At 34.1% G+C, this 15,490-nt stretch overlaps 1 protein-coding gene across 2 annotated transcripts; it reads left to right on the forward strand.

Annotated features, from left to right (window-relative positions):
- Positions 1 to 317: 317 nt before the first annotated feature.
- On the forward strand, positions 318 to 12,305 carry LOC110807326 (ATPase complex subunit). Of its 2 annotated transcripts, none has more exons than XM_088213305.1 (7): positions 318 to 592; positions 725 to 765; positions 857 to 920; positions 1,193 to 1,381; positions 11,065 to 11,136; positions 11,568 to 11,743; positions 11,834 to 12,305. In XM_088213305.1, the coding sequence occupies exons 1-7, from the start codon at positions 428 to 430 to the stop codon at positions 11,949 to 11,951; spliced, it is 825 nt and encodes a 274-aa protein (XP_088069431.1). In that variant the 5' UTR covers positions 318 to 427; the 3' UTR covers positions 11,952 to 12,305. The 2 variants fall into 2 exon arrangements, with proteins under 2 accessions (XP_088069431.1, XP_088069432.1); XM_088213306.1 differs by having other exon boundaries at positions 494 to 592; positions 852 to 920.
- The last annotated feature ends 3,185 nt before the right edge of the window (positions 12,306 to 15,490 follow it).

Here is a 15,490-nt window from a genome sequence, read left to right on the forward strand (position 1 = left end):
TTACAATTTTTATAGAATTGCATTGTACAATTTAAATAATTAAAATTATATAATTCTAACAAAAATGCTATTGACTATGTTGTTTGGTGCTTATTATATAATGCAAAATTAGGAGTGCAAGAACAGCTATGAAAAATATTTTCTAAAGATAAAAGTTTTCGGTTCAAGTTATATATTATTATTTTTCTAAAATATGTTGTGTATATATAAATAATTATATATGGCCCTAATTCAGAAAAAGAACAACTATATATCTTGCCCTTAAAATAATATTTACGTAAGGAAGTTCATTAAAAAATTGTAACTGTAACTTCAGGTGGTAATTTACCAGAATGATCTAAATAAACGAGTCAAAACTCAATGCAAACAGAAGTTACGACTCGGCAGAAAGGGTTTGTGTTCCGAGAAGGAAGAAATTTGATCCAAAATGCTGAGACTAAATCGAATTCTAACCCAAGCGAGATCTTCTTCGTCTTCAATTTTCATTTGTCAACATCAACTCCTCTCTCATGGAGACAACACCAACCTCTTCTCGCTCCCTTCTCAGCACTTTGCTCTCAAATCCTCTAATCGTTTCCTTGACATTTACCAGGTGCGTTAACCACTTCCCCTTTTTCCCCCTGAAACTTCTGTTTGTTTGAAAAAAAAAATAAAAACCGCGAGAAAATAACGTATTTGAAGCAATTTTTTTGTGTTTTTTTTACTGAATTTTCCTGTCGTGTAGATTGGGAACAAGGCGGCCCTCGAGAAAGAACGCGAAAGATTGTGAGTTTTGGTTTCATTTTTCTTTCATTTCCTTTTTGGAGGATTTAGAATGATTTATTTGATCAATGTACCGGAATGTGATTTAGGGCAGTGCTGATGAGATGAAACGGGGATACTTCGCTGACCTTGCGGAGCTTAGGAAACATGGCGGTAAGGTAATCCAAAATCCTAATTTGGTAACTTTATACTAGTTTATGATTTATCTCCACTGCACTTTGGCTTTTTCATCAGAAGCTCAATATAACAGTAATTTTGCTTGGTATTCATGAAGTTGAAGGTTTGTGCTACTTTATGTGTTTATTTACATTTGCACTTTGATTTTTCTTTTTGTTAGAAGCTCATTATAGCAGTAATCTTTCTTGGTATTCATGAAGTTGAAGGTTGTGCTCTTAACCGTATGAATAATGGAGTTGTACATGTTAAACAGATTGCATTCGCAAACAAAACTATAATTCCTGCAATGGCTGGTTTGAGGTTTCCTGACTTAATTGTCGATTACTCGGATGGTAGAACTTTGAAATTTCCAGTTAGTTCCAATAGGAATGCTGTAGAAGTAGAGAATGTGGGTGTCCCCAGAGCATCTCTACTATGTCTTTCTTTTCGAGCAAGCTCTCAGGTACGAAATCCTTTGGCTTTTTCGTGGTGTAATTATATAGTTTAAACTGTAATTCGTTGCACACCCTGCCCATAAGTTTACTATTATTGTTATTTTTGGTAAGAACATGCAACATTAGGCCATTGACACGTCAGATGTTGGTAAACATTTGTAGTATTTGTTGGAAAAACAGTGGAAGGGTAAGCTAGAGATGTGTAAGAATGATTGTCCTTGAGCCTTAAGGATAGTTCCACCTTTAAATTGTGCGGATGGTATAATGCAGTATCTAAGAATTTGACAGACCTTTCAAGAGTTTTTTTATGCACTCAGAAACTAGAGAACATGAATAATGTATAGGAGAAGGAAACCGAAAATGTTTCTGTTGGCAAGTATCTAAGGCAACCCAAGATGTGGATGAATTGAGTTTTCTAAAATTTAAACAAGTTAAAAAGAAGACAGTAAGCATTTAGGAGCAAATTACTCAAACAACCAAAAATTGATTCACAACCCGTAACTTAATTTAATATATAAATTTAAGAGAGTAGGAAAGACTGAAAACTCAGTACATAAAGGTTCTGCCACCAATCTTGTGCATACATCCTTTACTCAAGCATTCACTAGGGATGATGCGGAAGGGTCAACTAACGTGATAAAAAACCCACATATACTTCAGTATTTAGAATCTTTAAACTCGCAACAAGTCCTCCCTACTTGACTTACTTCCAACATGTGAATGTCAACCAAGGTAATTGGGATGATGACTTGAATTGATTAAATGCCACAAGATGGAATCTTAATTAATGAAATCAATTTAAGAAGGATTGATAATATGTAGAAGAATTTATCTTGATAAGTGAATAAATTCCCACTCAACAAGAAGATTGAAGAAAACATCAATAGTTGAAAACTAAAAACTCATAATTTTATTATTTTCAAATTTGAATGAATACAATTAGAAATTGAAAACCTATATATAGAGTATGTCATGTGCATTATAAGAAAACAAATATCCTAAATTAATTATAGAAATGATAAAAAAATTAAATTTTGACTTAAATGAAAAAATAATAAAAATTAAGAAGATTTGGATTAGGATAGGTTAGATAAGATATTATCTTTTTAAATGAAAATATTTTAATTAATTGTGTAGAAATTAGGGGAAGTAAATATGGTTAATTAAAATTGGTCATTAAAAGAGCAAAGAGTCCACCCCTATCTTTTCTAAACCGTGGGGTTTAGTTCTTTAAGGAATAAGATTTGATTTTCTTTTCTTTTAAGATGTCACATGATTTGGGAAGAAGTCTTCCCTCTTGGTTGATTCTCCCTTTAAAGAAATTCTTTTCCTTCTCATTGTTCTCATCATCTCATTCCTCTTCAAAAATGATTCATTCTTGAATCGGACATTTCTTATGTTGGGATTTCATCAATTCTATTTTTTTTTTTTTTTTGAGAAAATGTCATTGGTTGGGATGTTGTATGAGTTCATTGCAAAAATTTGTAAGGAATTATTAGTAAAGAAAATAACACTCTCTCACATGTTTCACTCATGTTTTACTCAACTTCCTTCCTTCACGTTGAATGTTAGAATTAAATTTTCTTGAATTAAGATAATGAAGTTTTGTTTATGACACTTTAAAGAATTCTAGGGATAACAAGTGTTAAAATAATTCTAAAAGTAATAGTTTAAATACAAGAATGAAGATAATGTGTGTTTTATGTATGATGTTAAGTAACTATGGTGCAATTAGCTATTTAAAGATGTAATGGAATAAAACCACAATGAAAGAAGGAAACTTAGAGTGCAAGGAAGATAATATGAATATGAACTTTTTTGTTCTTTTTTTGTTTGTGTATGAAAGGCTGCAAAATATGTTTTTTTTTTTTTATTATGAAAAATAACAAATATGTAAGGATAAAGATGTAGAATAATAAGATTTATCTCGAGGCTAAATTCTGATACCAATGGTGCGGAATTCAAGATAAACTAACGTGATCAAAAATTCTATATATATTCTAGTATTCAGAATCTTTAAACTCGTAACAACCCCTCCCTACTTGACCTACATTCAATACGTGAATGTCAACTAAAGTAATTGGGATGACGACTTGAACTGATTAAATGCCACAAGATGGAAAGTTGATAAGTAAAATCAATTCAAGAAGAATTGATAAAACGCTACAAGAATTTATCTTGATAAGTTGAATCAATTCCTACTCAACAAGAAGGTTGAAGAAAACTTTATTAGTTGAAAACTAAAAACACATAATTTTGTTGTTCTCAAATTTGAATGAGTACAATTAGAAATTGAAAATCTATTTATAGAATAGGTCATATGCATTATAAGAAAATAAGTCTCCTAAATTAATTGTGGAAATTACTAAAAAAATTAAATTTTGCTTTAAATGAGAAAATAATAAAAATTAAGAAAATTTTGAGTAGAATAGTTTAAATAGGATATTCTCTTTTTAAATGAGAATATTTTAATTAATTGTAAAAGAATTAGGGGAAGTAAATATGGTTAATTAAAATTGGCCATTAAAGGAGCAAAGAAGCCACCTATATCTTTCCTAAACTGTGGAATTTAGTTCTTTAAGAAATAAAATTTGATTTTCTCTTCCTTTAAGATATCACATGGTTTAGGAAGAAATCTTTCTTCTTGTTTGATTCTTTCTTTAAAGAAAATTTTTTCCCTCTCCTTGCTCACATAAGGAGATTTTCACTATCTTCAACAATTACTCTTACAATGGCTAGTTGAAGAGGTGTATAACTTACCATACAATGTGTTTTTCTCTTCCAAAGAGACATCCAAGATGTTTACCCCATGTATCTTAACAAAGCCTAATATTCTTAATGAATTCAACATTTTTGTTCAACTATACTATTACAATCAGGCATGTTAATTTTGTAGTACAAGAAATTTGTATGTTACGCTAGGATTAGAATAACCAATAAACATGCAGTCAGAAATTTTTTTAATCATTTTCTCTCTTCTTAGGGACATGTAACATAAACTTAGCTAGACACTTCCACACTTTCAAGTATTTCAGGTTAGGAAGATAATCTTTCCATAATTTATAATGTGTTTTTCCTATTTTCTTATAAGGAAATCTTTTTTTGTTGACAATATGCGGATAAAATTGCTTCACCCCAAAGATTTTTAAGTGCAGAGGAACTAACAAACATAGAATTCATCATTTCCTTTGGAGCTCTATTTTTCTTTTCAACTATTCTATTTGATTCAAGGGAATAGGGAGGAGTAACTTTATATATTTACTCCTTTTTTACAATAATATCAAACAATACATAATCCCACCTCTATCGGATCTAACTCTTTTTATTTTCCTATGCAATTGATGTTCTACCTCGGGTTTATATAAAAGAAGCAAGTCAAAGGCTTCATCTTTATTTCTTAACTAGTATACCTCAACATATCTTAGAGTAGTCATCCATAAATATCATATAATATTTTTTATCATTCCTAGTCATAATTTGTTTTGCAAGTCAGAGTGAATTAGATACAACATTTCAGTTTCCCTTTGAACAGATGAACAATTTTCTCCGTTAACTTTGTTTCAGCATATATCTCATATTGCAGTAATAAGATCAAGTGTTTGCATTTTTTAATATGACCAACTAACATGTCCTAATCTAGCATGTAATACATCATAAGAGTCATCTTCTCAAAAAAAAAAAAAAAAAAAAAAAAGAAACATCATAAGAGTCAAACAAATAGATGGAAGAAGTAGGCAAATAGCAGAAAATACAGCATTCTCATTAATCACTTTAGGAAAGTTGAATATAAAAGTTCATGTACAAATACTCTTTCCCACAAAAACACTACTTTTGTTAGATTTGAACAACACCTTAACCACAACTTTTCCCGATGGCGAAATTGGTATCAGGTTGTAATGTTGGGAATGTGCAACTCCTCACCCAAAGATAAAGTCTTGCCAGATGTGAGCTTAAGAAGAACCTTTTCCTTCCCAAGAACTTCCGTAGTTTGAGAATCAACTATAGATATGGTTTTTTTCCATCCTTTACTGGAGTGCAGGAGGAAAGGACATTTTTGTTTGCATAAATATGCGTAATAGCACCACATTTTATTATCCATTCTTTCACATCAGTCACAACATTTGCTTGAGAAATGACTGGAACATATCATCTGCTTGTACCAAATCTATCTTTGGTTTAGCAGGAATGTCATTCTCTTTCTCTATCTGAACTGATGAGCATAATGGCTAGGTTTTGCCACAAACAAAGCAAGAACCTTTTTTCTTAAAACTAAGGTTTTGAGATTTAGGCTTGATTCAAGAGTGCATGTTCTCATTCATCTTTTTGGTGTTATGAATTGCACCAGATTTGTCTTAGAAGCGGAAAAAAGGACTGGACAAGACATTGAGAAGAACTGTACTGACGAATGGGAGATGTGAGCGAGAGAAACTGTTCGGATATAGGCTGAGAACATCTGCAACATCGCCTCCCCTCCTGCTCACATCCTTTGATGAGCAGGGAGGTGGTCATGGTGCTCCCTTGGACTAGAAAATTTTTGGTCATGCAGAGCAAATTGTTATATGTTATTTTTGAAGGGAAGAAAGTGAATGAAATTAGGGCGAGCGAAAATAGGAGGGGGTTTAGGGCTTCAATCACCTTTTGGGAGGATGAAGTTGAATGGTCGTTGGTAGCTTTGCATGAGTTTTACTGGATGAAAGAAGGGAAGTTCTAGGGTAGAATAAGGCAGGCAACGGCCATAATCTATGGGTGGCCATGGAGGGAACAATCGGGAAAAGTTTTTGGCTATGACAAAGAAGAAAGGGGAGGAAGTGAGGCGCACCTTCATTCCGAAAGGTCCACAAACCGGATGATGGTAGCGTTGTTCGAAATGGTGTAGAGGACATTTGAGGCGTCAGGGCAACCAAAGGAGATAAAAGCAAGAAACCAGAAGGAGAAACATAGCTCGGAGGCAATTTCATGATGTCATGCTGGTTTTGCTGTGTTGTTCGTGTAACATGGAGTTGCTTGTGAGGTTGGAGGTGAGAGGAGAGAGGAGCTACATTGACGCGGTGAAAGAAGGCAAGCGAGAGGGGAGCTAGGTAGGGGAGAAGAGACCAGACTTCAAGGTGGGTTGGGTGAAATTCAAAAATTCATTGAAACATAATCAAGGGATGCCGCTTTGATTATGTGGCTCGAATGGGTCTTGGCTTGAAGAGCTCAAAGATAAGAAGTTTGCTGGATTTAGACTGTGGTTCAGCTAGGTCGAGCAAGAGAAATGGGTTGAGCATGCTGTGAAGGGGAGGCGGGTTAAAAACCCCAGGTTCGGGTCTAATCACGAATGGAGATCTGTGACCCAAGATGAGAAGTTGAAACCTGAGTTGTGCATTTGGGGCAATCGAGAAAAACCTAGGAAGAGCAAGAGCACGACTGCAATGGCAAGTTCCTGGACGAAATTCAAACAAAGGAGATGACATAAGAGAAAATGGAGAGTTTATGGAAGCTCGAGAGGAAGAAGAATTGGGTAAAGAGGCCACTGGCGGTAGTTTCAGTGGTGCATGATGAGGTTAGGGGGAAGCCTAGGCGAGATGAAATGCTTATGGTGCAGAGGGTAGAGGTATTAGTGGAATATGAGAAGGAGGGGATTGTGAGGGAGATGAATGAGGAAGATAATTTGATATTGGCCCTTCAGAACATACGCTGTATTAGCAAAATGCTAAGGGTCAATTTTGATAGATTAGAGGCACAGACCATGATGCTATTCAAAGATATTGAAAAAAGAAAAAAAAAGAAGGTGAGAGGGGAATAGACAAAATCCAATTGTAAAAACAGACAAGGGGTGGAAGGCCCTAGAGAATTAATGAGGTTGTAGTCCACCAATTATCAGAACTTGAGGAAGGAAAAGAAGGAGATAAGAGTGATTGTGAATACTTAATCAATGTTTTTTTGGTATTATCTCTTGGAATGTTATGGGAATCAACGACCATAAGAAGAGACAGGTGGTAAAGGGTTGTATGAATATATGGAATGATGGTTTACTTAATTGTATGGTGATATTTTCTAGGGAATGTTCTATCTTTTGCCTATTTAAAGGTAGAAGAAATGGGTGGAGATGGGTGTTCACTAGCGTATACGACAGAGGTGAGGGAGAGAGGGGTATGTTGTGGAATACTTTGAATGAATATAACATAAATGAGACTTCCTTTGGATTGAGAGAGAAGACTTCAATATAGTTTTGAGTAGGCAATAGAGATCAGGAGAGCAATTTTCGAGAATTTGTGCTAATGACCAGGAGACTCTAGACATGCTTGAATTATTGAACTTACCCCTCATGGGAGGTAAATGGACATGGTCCAATTAGAGATTAAATTTGGCATGCTCAAGAATTGATAAGCTTTTGGTGTCTGTCTCGTATCAATCTCAATTATCAGGTCTACGCCAAAAGCTTTTGCAATGCGTTATCTCTTACCATTTTTTCATTTGTCTAGCCTCCAATGAGATTAAATGGGGCCCTTATCCTATTAAATTTGAGGATAAGTGCTTAAGAGTCAATGGAGGTTAAGCTGAAATAAAGAAGTAGTGTAAGGAGGTAGTGTAAGGAGGAGCAGAGGCAAGAAGCTACAATTACTCAAATCTTTACCATAGGACCTCGAGGCCCTGGACAGGATGGAGGGGGAGGGAGGTGTGTTTATTGAAGATTTAGCTCGCAAGGAATCCATAAATATAAAGATGTGGCGATTTGGGACCCTGTTGTGTCAATTTGAGAAAAGATTGACCGGATGGAAAAAAAAAAACCTTTTATCTAAAGGCGGGAGACTTGTACTTATAAAAAGGACGATGGTCAACATCTCCACTTAATATATGTTCCTATTGACAATCCTTATGAGCGTAGCGAAGAGATTGAAATCATTTCAATGTAAACTCTTATGAAGTGATATGGAATAAAAAGTATCACCTTGTGTGTGGGGTGAGGTTAAAAAGCCTATTTATTAGGGAAATTGGACTTGAGATATTTGATGGAGGTGAATATGGCTCTATAGAGGAAATAACTTTAGAGATTCATGAATGAAAATAGTAGTCTCTAGTGGAGGGTGATAGATGCAAAGTTTGGGACTGTGGGTAGAGAGTGGTAACCAGGCTCTCATCTAGGACCTATGAGAATATGGGAAAAAATATGCATGTGCAGGAATAAATTCCAAAATTGTATTAGCTGGAGGGTTGGCATTGGAACATAATTAGCTTCTGGCATGATGCTTGGTTAAAGAGGAGGCCACTCTATACTCCCAGATCTATGCTATTGTGTGTTACAAGAATATTTCGATTTATGAGTCTTATAGTGATAATGAGAGAGGAGAGGAGTGTAATATTTGGAGACTCAATGCTAGAGGGTCCTTTTCAGTCAGATTTTTTACAAATATTTGATTGAAAGTGATGCGACGAGCACCAGTTTTCCCTGTTGGCAAATCTGGAAGGTTAATGCTCCACCTAGAGTTTGCTTTCTTTGCATGACAGGTAGGTCGAAATGTTTCTTATTCTTGACAAGCTGATCAAGAGGGGGAAAATATTTGTCAATGGTTGTTTTTATGCAAAAGGGAGATAGAGTCCTGTAATCACATTATTCTATGGTGTCTGTTTATATATAAACTATGAATCCTTGCTTATGGACTTCTGGGTATCAATGATTGATGGTTGGTTCAGTGATAGAAGAAACTTAAGCATAGGAGGGTATTAGCAGAGTGAAGAAACATTTTAGTTTCATTCCTCTTGTTACTTTTTGGGTGATTTGGAAAGAGAAAAACAAAAGAGCGCTTGAGGGGGTGGAAATGTCTTTGATAGAGTTAAAGATAGATGTACAGACCTTGAGTTTTTTAATTATAGGTCATCCTCTTTATTCACTGGAGAATTTTGGTATCTTATTGACATATTGATCAATATGTAACTACTTTTCTACATGGATTTCCACCCCCTTGTTGCTTGTGAATGAATTTTGCCATACTATTTTTATTTTAAAAAAGATTTGTCTTAGAAGCCACTTCCCTTGCTTGGGTAGCTTTAGACTTTTTCTGGTGACAATTGTTTGTGCTTATGTTTCAATTGTTGTTTGTAGTCACTCCACCAATTCTGGTAATTTCTCAATCAGCAAGCGTGCTATAAACTCTTCCTGTAAAACAATATTTTATACTTTCCAGTCTTTGCAGCTTGTGGTACTCATTAATTTGCGTCTTAATTTCCTCGTCATCGGTAATCTCCCATCAGTGATATTTTCCAATAACAAATTTTTGTTTTCCAACATACTCAGCATTTGTCAATGAGTCTGATATCTCTTTTGCTTATTTGTAGTGACAGTAGACATAAAAAATCTCATTAGACAACTTACCTTGTTTGAACTAAATCACCAATTATGATTTGTTGATGCCATTGGGTTTTGTAGCAGTCAGTGCCGCAGTTACTATGCATGTTTAGCACACAGAATATTTTCCTGCCACCTTTTGAAGTTGTCACCGTTAAGAACTTCTTTTGGATATGTTGGAGAAAGGCTTTCACAAAGCCGTGCCAAAACAAGAGAAGCGTGACTAAGGGTGCGATAGTGAAGGTTTTAGCAATAGCATTTTGGTAGTAGGCTAGGCAGGTGGAATGTGAAGAAGAGACATAAGTTAAAGGAGTCTTGATGACAGCACGATGCCAGACACAAGAGATGGCATGAGTAGTGGTGTAATAGTGAAGGTTTTAGCAGCAGTATTGCTGATAGTAGGCTAGGCAGTGGAATGTGTAGAAGAAACGGAAGTTAAAAGGAGTGTTTATGATAGTGGCAGCATCAGATGAGGTCATTATCCTTGGGATTGTTGGAAAAACAGTAGAGCAAAAAATAAAATTAAGCCCAAGGCACGTAAAAGTGACACTGTCCGTAAGGATAACTCTACACTTCAACCATGCAGAAGGTATAATGCAGTACCCTCAGGATTTAACATGTTCTTTCAGAGTTATCTTTGCACTCGTCAACTAGGAGAACAGGAATAGTGTATTGAGAAGGAACTTAGTGGCGCTTCGGACAGACAGAGTAGAGGAGGAAAAGGTTGCCTATTTATTATGTTGAATGGCAATTATATAATAAAAATCAAACTTTTATTTAAAAAAAAATAAAATATAAATCAAACTGTAATATATAGAAATTAATTCAAGGGACCTGAAGGGGTAATATACAGAAATAATAATGGTGTTTATTAGGGTAATAATGTTTGATAATCAAATTTGAATTTAAAAATATTGAAATCTGAAACGATCTAATTTCAGAGCTTACAGGAACAACAAATTTTTGACAAACTTCATCAACATAAATTAAATTTATGTAGAGATAAAATTTAAAAAAATGGACTTGGATGAGCCTCGTGTATATCTTGCATTCAAGTGGCTGGAGAATCCACCGTTTCGAAAGTTTCGGCCCATCTCGTGTATACCTACCACTTTTTTTTCTAGTTCTTTATAAGCTTGCTAGTTAAAGTTTGTATATAAAGAAACACAAAGCTTCATTTCTGCAGGATGTGAAGCTTTTTTAAGTACTCTACAATATACAACCATATTATGTAGAAATCAATTGCAGGACATAGGTTGTATAATTGACAAGAAGTATTAGTAGGAAGTCTTTCTGATTATTTGTGTAATGGTGTTTGCTGCTGGATGTTACTACTACAATGTGGCTGTTCTTTTTCCTTGACAGGCGATGGTTGATTCTTGGAGCTTGCCTTTTCTTGAGGCTTTTAGAAATTCAGAAGATGTTCAGTTGTATGAGGTATCAGACCTCTTTTATTTGTCTATTGATTTGTTTAACCCACATTCTTTTACTCGCTAGTTAAACTATTTCCCATTAGAAGAAAAACTATTTGATATTATTTACAACTTGCCATGATATAGCTCCCTCCAATAGTTCTTTACTAATAGACTAATTCCTTCAAACATATCATTTTTCTCTTTGCAAAAGCTTCATTTTATATCTGTAATTACAAGCATCATCTCTCAACCAAATCACCGATATAAGACGCGAGTCTTAATGAGAACAAGGCATTGGACAAGAAAAAAGTAAAAGAAAATCCCATGAAGAAAGAAAAGAGATGCACTGGAAGTGCTTGATTTGCAACATAAGGATGCCCATGGCAGTCGGTTGCTTCATCTATTGGCTGGAAATCAATCATGTTATTGTGCTTACGGTTTCCATCCTTGCAGGTATCATTTATAGACTCATGGCTTTTGTGCTGGAAGCCAATTAAACATCTGCTTCTGCGGATGATGAGGAAATCAAATGATGGAGAGAAGGATTCGCTTCGGAGGCAGATTGTTTATTCATTTGGCGACCATTATTACTTCAGAAAAGAACTTAAAATACTGAACCTTCTTACAGGGTATAAAATGCTATTTTAGATGCAGAATTTGGCACCCTAGTAGCATGTCTTAGTTCCATAACTGTGCTTTGTTAATTTACTACCGTGCAGGTACATTTTCCTGCTTGATAAATTCGGTAGAATACGGTGGCAAGGCTTTGGATTCGCAACCCAAGAGGAAATATCATCCCTTCTTTCCTGCACATCCCTCCTTTTGGAGGAGAAATGAAGTAGTAATTAGCATAAAAGAGTTTCGAAGTTTTTTGGAGCAACAAGTCAAATAATGTTATTTTTTAAAATAAAAGTTCCTTGTCCCCAAAGTTACCTCCATCTCTCTTAGATTTGTTTTCATAGTAGTTTGTGACAATAGCTGATTTTATATAATCACATGTTTTCCTTGTGAAGCATGGATATTTGCTTGTGAAAGCAAGATTCTTAATTATGAGTTTGGTGGTGGTAATAGCTATTAAGGCCTGTTGTTAGGGTTATAAGGGCTTCTACTTTTTCCTAGGAGCCCTGGGATGGCAATTTCCCAAAATGTTTATTTGATGTAAGTTTATATGCAGAAAATTTTAGAAACCTACCTCTTTTGTTCGTTTGTTTTGATGAGATAGAAGGATTCTCTAATGATTCCTTATTCAATCATACACAACAAGTCATGAACATGGAAACCTTAACAAAAAGTTCTTTAGATTTCTCTTTACAGAGACCCATAACAAGATTCCTAGTGAGTTAATCATGATGGTTGATTTATATGCATTTTAGTAACAATTTTCAAGTCTTTTCTGAAATTATATTGAGAGATAAGAGCTAGTGACAGTATGGAATTTGACTAGGAAAAATGGAGAGGTAGCATGATCCAGCTTTAATGGAGTCTAAACACCAAGAGTTGATAAATAAAATAGATGCAGTTACCCAAGAATAGTCAGATCCCAAGGGTGAGAATCGAGTTTGCCGAGGAGGTCGTCTCATCCATTGTTGCAAGTAGTACAATTTTGAAAGCGATAGTGGTCCCTTTCTTCATCCCTATTCCAAAATTGGGTGTTCCTGGTAATAGTTTTCTCAAGGACCCACTTGGATGGGTTTATGTAAAATGCACTGCCTTGTAAGAAAGAGGGACTTGGCATCTTCCGTCATTCAAAGGTGACGCCCGAGTAAAGTTTGAAAGTTAAGAGGAAGATCAACCTTATCTGTCATACGATACCCTCAAGAGCAATTTACAATATATGCTTCCACTCTGTAGCAATATAGTTTGGGTAACTATTCAAATTGAAGTACTTTAGTATTTGCAGATGACTATCAAAGTATTTTGAGCAATTAGCATTTTATGCTGATATTTTTGTTGATTAAGAGGTTTAGATTTTTAGCAGTGACTTTCATGAATGTATCCTGTAGAAGTCGAATAACATTAGCTTGCATGACCTCACCTCTGTCATTATCCTAACACATCTTATGAACATATAAAAATTAATTTTTGCACATATAATTGTAGATAGCATCAACCCATGAATGTAGTATCTTTTAGAAGCAAAGAATTCTCATATTGCTGAAGTTAGAATTACTTTAATGTGTATAAATATGGTGGGTGTAAAGAGGATCGGAGTCACCTCACCTTAGAAGAATTAAGGGGGCACGTTCCCTTGTTTGGAAGGTGTAGGCCCCTAAGGTATTAAGCAACAGCTTTAGTCAGGAGTGGGATTACCTTACCTCCATTAAAATGCCTAAGAAAATAAAAGAAACTGTCAGACCTCCTTTAGAAGTGATACGAGTACGATTACTATTATGACTGTCATAATAGTATTTTAGGAAGAACCCCTAAGATCAAGTAGAACATTAGTTGACTTCGCTACAACAAGAGATATATACCTTTATTAAGGGGCTTTAGTTGACTCTGTGAAAGCTTATCTTGTTCCTCTATATATATATATATATATATTTTTTTAATCCTCTCTTATTTTAAGTTTATTTTGCATTATTATCATTTACTTCTTTTATTTTATTTGCACTTTAATAATTTCATTTACATTTTGTTTCTTTCAATTTTATAGGGTCATGCACCCAGTGGATGGGATGGACTTTTTCCACAGTTCAATCCCAGTAATGCCTAATTTAATTGCACTTGCATTGTAAGTCTTTTATTATTTTAGTCATTATCTTTTTCTTTCCCCGTGGAAAATGCCCGACAAGGTGGTAGGTCAATGTTGAAGGCATTAAAGATTGTCTCATCCTCCTTTGTTAATGCCTAATTTTGATACCCATTTCATCATTAAATAAAAACTTTAGATATTCTAAAATTGTTAAAATCCATATTGGGAGTTGGGAATTAAGTGATGACAATTATAATGATTAATGGTGATGGTAACGATAAATATAAATAATACAAGCTTTGCTTTTGTCTCTACATAATTGATATGCTAAAATTTGTTTACATATCATGTAGATTATGTCCTAACAAAACCATTTGAACAATTAGGATCTTCTTAGTTATTGCGAAACAATTTTACAACTAGTAATCGTCGTCTTTCTCGAACGAATTCTTTTGGTATATTTTTTTCACATTTCAAAATTAGTTAGTAAGTTTTCTAGGATCCCTTTGGAAAATTTCACACTCATATGCTACTTTGTATCTAAAAAGCAATATCAACTATTTGGAATAATAGCAGACAAAACTATTAAGATAGAGTGCTCTATTTTGAAGTGAGAACACAAGGCCGCATTTTGGACAATCTTCTTCACATCTCCAACAAGCTAGTGGTGGAGTTGCAACCAATCGGACCTTGGTTCATAAATTTTTATATAGATATCTAACTATCTGTTTCATAAAATTATCAACGATTTGATCCTTAAAAAAAAAAAAATTTAAATGTATACTTTTTTTAAAAACAAATTTTTTTGACAAACAAAATGATATTCTAATTTTATGTACTTTATACGAAAACATAAAATACGATTTAAATTTAATTAAATAGAACTAATATTATCACACCAAATAGTATGAACGGAATTTACAAGAAAACCAAGTTCACCAAGTAAAGATTTAACCGATTTCCTCAATTGAATTTTAGGGAATACATTTTTTCTTGGTTGTCCAAAAGAAACATCAAAGAATAAAAGAATTATTCTGAGAAGAATAACCCTTCTTGAGATACATTTCAAATATCAAATGGCATATATGAGAGACTTCTAATATTCACGAGTGGAATGCATAAATTGGGATAATGTGTTAACTATAAAGGCAATGTCTAGCCTCAAAAGGGTGTAATATTATAAGTCCTAATTAATTGTCTATATTTCTTATCATTAGGATTTATGACGAAAAAGAAGTTAGAGGTGTATTGTAAGACTTACAACTAATAATCTTGGCTTCGAAAAGAAGCTTATTAACATATTATTTGTCAAGAAAGCAAAATTTATAGAAAAATAATAGATCTATAGACCAAAAAAATATAACAAGTCGCCTATTTTTTTAACTTGAAATTCTTGCTCGACTATTTTTCTTTTAGATGTAAACTAAAATTTGAAGCTGATTATTATTAGTAACAATAAAATTTTCTACATAAATGAAAAAAAAAAAAAAAAAAATTGATGCCATCCAAGTGAGTAGAATAAGGAAATGTCAACTTTAAATGGTTATGAGGCCACAATATGTGAGAAAAAAAAAATATTCTCTAAGGACACCATGTAAGATGTTTTAACAATGATTAGGGCACAAAAATGGCACAAATATATTGAATGCATTAAGAGCATTGCCTGATCTAGGTGACCAAG

This window comes from Carica papaya, chromosome 2 (genome assembly GCF_054855325.1).
Source record: "Carica papaya isolate Zhongbai chromosome 2, ASM5485532v1, whole genome shotgun sequence".
Classification (NCBI taxonomy): domain Eukaryota; kingdom Viridiplantae; phylum Streptophyta; class Magnoliopsida; order Brassicales; family Caricaceae; genus Carica; species Carica papaya.